The 6757-nt window shown below is 39.0% G+C and overlaps 1 protein-coding gene across 1 annotated transcript; it reads left to right on the top strand.

Annotated features, from left to right (window-relative positions):
* Positions 1-5336: 5336 nt before the first annotated feature.
* On the top strand, positions 5337-6260 carry LOC102818509 (olfactory receptor 8S1-like). Its single transcript, XM_006865358.1, has one exon. It carries the CDS (start codon positions 5337-5339, stop codon positions 6258-6260), a length of 924 nt encoding a protein of 307 aa, XP_006865420.1.
* Positions 6261-6757: the final 497 nt, after the last annotated feature.

Below are 6757 nucleotides of genomic sequence, written 5' to 3'. Positions count from 1 at the left end.
CAGCAACACAAAAGGCACCACAATACCACAATATGTCAAACTGACAGAAAAATAAGGCTGATTGAAAAGTGAAATACATCAAGTAATGAATATAAAAAGTGACCATTATAAATTATATAAATTAATAGAATAAAAGAATAATATAATAAACATGGATGAAATAAAATCAATAAGGACTTCTGTTTCTGGTTATTACTGATCAGGTCATTATGACTAACATTTATTCCAAAAACAAAATAAGATGACCAGTTCGAAACTACCAGCTATTCCATAGGAGAAAGATGAGGCTTTCTGCTCCCATATAGATTTACAGCCTTGGAAACCCTGTACAGGGTCGCTATGAGTCAGAACCGACTCCACGGCACATAACCACCACCACCACCACTATGGAACTAAAATATAATGGAATATTTCTACAAATCTTTTGAAACCCCTTTGTATAATAAAGTACTTTTTGAAAAACTTGTTTATCTAATTTTTACTTGGTTATTTCAATCCTCAGCCCAGTTTTGTTTTTAAATCCATTTCATATTCAGCAAGAGTAGTTTACTCATAGGTAATCTGTAAGTCACTTAGCTTCAATGGAAAATCCCAGAGGACTCATCCAATAACCTTTTTAGCTAATGAGTCCAAAGTTTGCTTCAGGCTGAACCTTCCAGGAATCAGAATGGACCCAGCTGCCTTTTGGGCTATCGGGTGATACCTTGCCATTCATTGGCTGCTGTTAACCCAGCATCCCTTCTTAAAGGCTAGAGCTGAGCCTCTTTGTTAGGACAGCACTCTTGACTCTATATAGCCAGTAACAGAGGGAATGTTGTAGACACATGATTATACAATTATGCTAGGGATAGTATGAAATAAGTGCTCTGTTACTCCTTTAGAACTTGAAGTTTTCAAGTTTATCTTTTTTTATGAGTGTCATTGGAAATAAGAGCAAAGTTCAGAAAATCTTCCTGAAGTCCTTTTTTGTTTGGAATTTTTGAGGGCTGAGCTTTTATATTTCTCTTTATGAAAAAAAAAGAAAAGAAAAAAAGAGTCTCAAATAAAAAAGGCAATGTCAGTTTCCATGACTGGACAGTTGTGGAACTTTTCCTCTTTTGTGAATTTCTCCTGCATTCAGAAGCATGTCCACTACACTGGAAAAGCAGGATGCTTGTTGCACCAGGAAATGGCAGAATCCGGGTAATGTTTGTAACTCTTTGTGCTCTGATGGCTCTCTCTGCTGCTGAGTTCCTTTTTCCTCTCAATTTTCACCTCTTCTCTCCTTCTACCATCAAGCACTCTCTTTCCCTATCAGTACTCTCATCTTATCTTTGTTCCCCTGAGCTAGAGGTTGTTGTTTTTAAGTGCTGTCCAGTGGGCTCTGACTCATAGTGGACCTGTATAGGGGTCGAGGGACTGTAAATCTTTGCAGGACCAGACAACCTCGGCGATCCCCCAAAGTGATTGGTGGACTCCAACCTCCAACTTCGTGGCTCACAGTCCGGTACAACCTGAACTACCACGCCCATCTTTTCTCTTTAATCCAGTTTCATTTCCATTACATGAGATGCTTTGGTCTACCTTCTCAGAATCACTTATCTTCTTCCTATTGGGAAAATTAAATTTGGATTGTTGTTGTTAAGTGTTGTAGAGTCAGTTAGACCTATATCGACTCTGTATAGGGTTTCTAAGGAGTGGCTGGTGAGTTTGAACCACTGATCTTGCAGTTCAAACAGACCCTGCAGTCCAGTGCATTAACCTACAGTGCCACATTAGTGGTGAAGAAAATAGAAATCAGATGACTCTGTAGTATCTCAAACTGTCTTGAGCACTATGCCCAATTACTAAACTAAATTCTCAAGACCTTACAAGGTAGCTATTTATAGCTTCAATTTACAACCAGGTCAATTGAAACAAGGTCTTCTAGTATATTCTTTGCTTCTGGTTCTAAAAGTTCACATTATCCCAGAAGACTGCAAGTTTGGGGAAGCTATGTGCATGTGGGAAGAGATGAGAACATCACCAGGAACATCAACAACAGATTTGGGGGCACTTCATAACTTAAAAATAACCTTCTTCCAGCACTCCAAACTCTGAGGTTTGTGTAAATTAAAAGCAGGGCTAGAGATACTGTACTGAAGCATCTCTTTCCCATTGGTGAATTTTTTTCTCCTGTGTCTTTCATGCAATCCCAGGGTGTTCAGAATCTCTAAACAGACCTGTCTTTTGTGAGTAGCAAAGTCCTAGAATATTCTTCTCCTGTCTCATTTTTTTCATTCACTTATTCATTTATCCATTCATATTTTTAAAAACACTCTTTGACTCAATCACAGCATTAGGTATTGTTTTTTGTCTCATTCTAAAATGAACTCTTCTATGGAAGCTCTTCCTTAGAGACGATTCCACTACTTTAGAGTTGATTCCACTTAAATGTGAACTGGAAATTTATAGCAGTAGATTTCTCAGAGCTGCTCCCATTCTAAATTTCATCTCACCATTTGAATAAATAAAACAAGAGATAATAATAAAATTCTAGCATCAGATTTTTTTTAAAAGTAATTATTTTATTAAAGGGAGTTATTTTTGTGGTTCCCTCAAATAACTGTAACACAGTGCACTTCTGTGAAGCATCCTAACCCTTTACAGGGAACAATTTTCAGGTTGATCCTTTGCGAAAAAGTCCTTTGCAAGATTTTCACTCTTTGACTTGTATGCATATTTCTAAGGGAAAAAGTCTCTCCCCCGACCTCAGTTTAAGGAATTTCTAGCTAATAAAATGGGATTCAGTTTGAGATACATTGAAGGAGGAATTTTCCTTTTTGCTGCCTCTCTAAAATTATGATGGGCATGTTGGTTCTCTGTTGGCATCTCATGGTCTGATTCTCTGCTTTTCTAGTATCATCTGACAATGGATGAAGTCAGGAGCTTTATGGTTACTGTGGCTAGAGCTGTACCAGTGAGTAAAAGAAGAGAAACTAAATGTGACCTTTATATGACTAGAAGCATTTGATTTCTTAGAAATAACATACACGATTTAGCCTTTTATTTTCCTTGTTTTAAAACAAAGAAAGGTGTTCACATTAAACAGGAATTTTTTTTACCTCCACCTGCTGTGGGATAAGCATTGGACAATAAGGTCAGTTTGAACCACAAGATCATCGGTTCTAACTCACCAACCGTTCCTTGGAAACCCTATGCAGGGTCCCTGTGAGTCGGAATCGACTTGACAATACCTAACACCACCCACCACCACCACCTTAATACCACAGTCTCACACTGACTTTCAACCTTACTGGTCTTATGGATCATTGAAAGTGAGTTCTTGACTTCTGTGCTATGTATGGCACAACTGTTTAAGCCATGTAGACTTTATTCCTAAGTATACCTTTCATGCTGAGTGCTGTTTGGATAGACAATAGGAGATTAATCATAAATCCTTTGAGAATTTGAATGTGTCAGACTTGCAGTAATGACTGCAAGAGAAAGATAACAATGGCAGGACAAGAAGGGTCAAGAGGGAAGAGCTGACAATCTTGCAGAATTATCTGAAGCCTATCAAGGGTCGCTATGGGTCGGAACCGACTCGACGGCACTTAACAACAACAACAACAACAAATGATTGCAATCTGGCTTGTCGGTTCAGAGTGGGAAAAGAAGACCAAGCTTTAAAGTGTCAATAGATAGTTTGTGCTTACAAATGGCATGAGAGCAAGAGCTGAATATTAATATCTCACAAGTGGATTATATTTAACTTGGGCATGGATATTATGAACAGGCTATTCTCCTGTATTAATCCTATGCACTGTAGGATTAGCACTGGACTGAGAACCACAAGGTCGGCAGTTCAAACCTACCAGTTGTTCCTGGTAAACCCTATACAGGGTCATTATGAGTCAGAACTGATTTGACGGCACTTACCAACAGCAACAACATAATTAGTTAAACAGATTTAGGATATCTTTGTGCTATCTTCACTGTCGCATTTTATTTATTTATTTTTTTTTTTCTATTCTACTTAAAAATTTAAATCAATATGAAATACTTGGGAAATTGATTAAAAATAAATAACTAAAAAATAAAATCCCTCACTTCAATGCATTCAACTGTTCAATAATTGGTCTTCCCAAATTCCTTGACTTCCTTCTTTCCAATGACATTGTTATCACTCACTCCTAAATTAAAATACCTTCAAAATCTGGGCTACAAAGACATGTAACCATCATCTCATCTAGTTCCAACTTATTTGCTTCTAATACCACTATTCCAGAAGTATATTAGCCGCTCTACCACCAGACTCCAGTTGTGGTGCTGTAGGATAAACACTGGACTGCAAACCTTAAGGTCGGTGGGTCACACCCACCAGCTGCTCCTCAGAAAACCTATACAGGATCGCTGGGAGTAGGAATCGACTCGACAGCACTTAACAGCAAAAACAACAACCATGTTTTACATATCTGCATTCCTCGAGCCACCATTCCCTCCTGCAAAAGCCTATATCCAACGATTCATCATTATAATCACTCATATGACAGCAGTCTTGACTTTTTGAGTTTCTCTTGTCGTTTCACTTCTCTGGTCGTTTCAGAGTTTGTTTAACTTCAGCTACCCACCCACTTCCTTCTCTCTCAAAGTAGCTAAAGGTTACTAGAAAATCATTGGTTGCACATTAAATCTCAAATGAGTACTCTCAGTACTGACAGAGAGCATGGCATTTCATTTCTTTAGAATATCTACTTTATCACTCCCCAAGCAGATGATTTCACTTTCTCTTCACTCTGCAAATCACTCTTGCCCCTTTTACCTCTCCATTAATGAGCTCATTTAAACATTTATTGCAAAAACAAAAGCAACTGACTGGGAACTACTTCCTTCCCAGCACCAAATCTACTGACCCCATGCATGGTTGATGAAGTAAACCTGCTCCTACTTAAAGCCATGCTTTGATTCATGCCTGAAACAACTGCTCTCACTCTCTCAGAGACACCATTTCTCCAAAGTTCTCTTATTCTTCCTAAAATTCCTCCCATTCTCCTAGATCATTATCAATAGTCTACAAACATCTTCCAGAAGCTTTAGTAATAAAACAACAATTGCAAACCCTAAAACACCGAAGCAAGCACAATAAAGGTGGGCAGGAGTTGATTGAAGGCTAGGGATTTACATAAAAAGATTACTAAAGGTTTTAGAAACTCTAGAGACTTTGGAAAGTTTATCATTTCTGTTTATAAATTTTTTAGTAGATACGAAACTTTGTGAATGGAGAAGAGGAATAAAACACTTGGAGATACGTTATACATAAGAACAGGTTTTCTTTTAACTTTCTTACATTCTAAAGAACATACATACTGAAGGCAATGAGAAACCACAGTGCTGTCTCCGAGTTCATCCTCCTCGGACTGTCTGCTGACACCCAAATCCAGGTTCTGCTTTTTGTGTTGTTCCTGGTGATTTACCTCTTGACTGTGATGGGGAACTTAATGATGTTAGTGGTGATCAAGGCTGATTCTCACCTCCACACACCTATGTACTTTTTCCTGGGACAACTGTCCTTCTTGGATCTCTGTCATTCCTCTGTCACTGTACCCAAGTTGCTGGAAAACCTGCTATCCAAGACGAAAACCATCTCAGTAGAGGGCTGTCTGGCTCAGGTCTTCTTTGTGTTTGCCACTGGGGGCACAGAATCCTGCCTACTGGCTGTGATGGCCTATGACCGCTATGTCGCCATCAGCTCTCCTCTGCTCTATGGCCAGATAATGAGCACACAGCTCTGTGTGGGGTTGGTGTGGGGCTCATGGGGATTGGCTTTTTTGGATGCTCTCATCAATATCCTTGTAGCTCTCAATTTAGACTTCTGTGAGGGTCAAAATATCCATCACTTCAGCTGCGAGCTGCCCTCCCTCTATCCTTTGTCTTGCTCTGATGTGTCTTCAAGCTTTACTGCCCTGCTCTGTTCCAGCCTTGTGCATTTCTTGGGAAATTTCCTCCTGATCTTTTTCTCCTATGTTCGAATTATCTCCACTATCCTGAGCATCAGCTCCACTACAGGCAGAAACAAGGCTTTCTCTACCTGCTCCTCCCATCTCACCGCAGTGATCTTCTTTTATGGCTCAGGATTGCTCCGTTATCTCATGCCAAATTCAGGATCCATTCAAGAGTTAATTTTCTCCTTGCAATACAGTGTGATCACTCCCATGTTGAACCCCCTCATCTACAGCCTGAAGAACAAGGAGGTAAAGGCAGCTATGAGAAGAATATTGAGAAAACGTTTCAAATTCTAGACTATGGCATCAAAATGATGAGGATACTGGATACAACTGCAATATACAGTTATGGAGGATTATCTGATGTCAAGATCTATGATATACTTTATACCTCCTTTTTTCTTAAACATATTTTTTAATGTAGATAAATATTTTCTTGAGATGATAAAGGTTTAGTCCTAGTCAAATAAGGTGAATTAATAAGATAAATCTCTTGTCTAGCAATTTTTCTTACAAAGCCATTTATTACACACTGTATGGTAGACATTGTTACTGCATGCTCAGCCTACATTTACTATTCCCCCAGTAACTAAACTCTAGTATATTCGGTATGGTTCCATCATATCCCAACACTCTTCACCACCGATTATTATGCTACCCTACCTTCCAGGAAGGAGCTCATGACATGGTCAATGTCATGTGTAGGGACACAAATTGAATCCTCCAAAATGACCATGCTAATGTCAACTCAAACCTTATATCTCCTATCCCATCCCCCTGCTCCAGCTGTCTAG

Source organism: Chrysochloris asiatica, unplaced genomic scaffold (genome assembly GCF_000296735.1).
Source record: "Chrysochloris asiatica unplaced genomic scaffold, ChrAsi1.0 scaffold00077, whole genome shotgun sequence".
NCBI lineage: Eukaryota > Metazoa > Chordata > Mammalia > Afrosoricida > Chrysochloridae > Chrysochloris > Chrysochloris asiatica.
The sequence above is the reverse complement of the archived record's forward strand: the minus strand, read 5'-3'. Positions and strand labels throughout refer to the sequence as shown.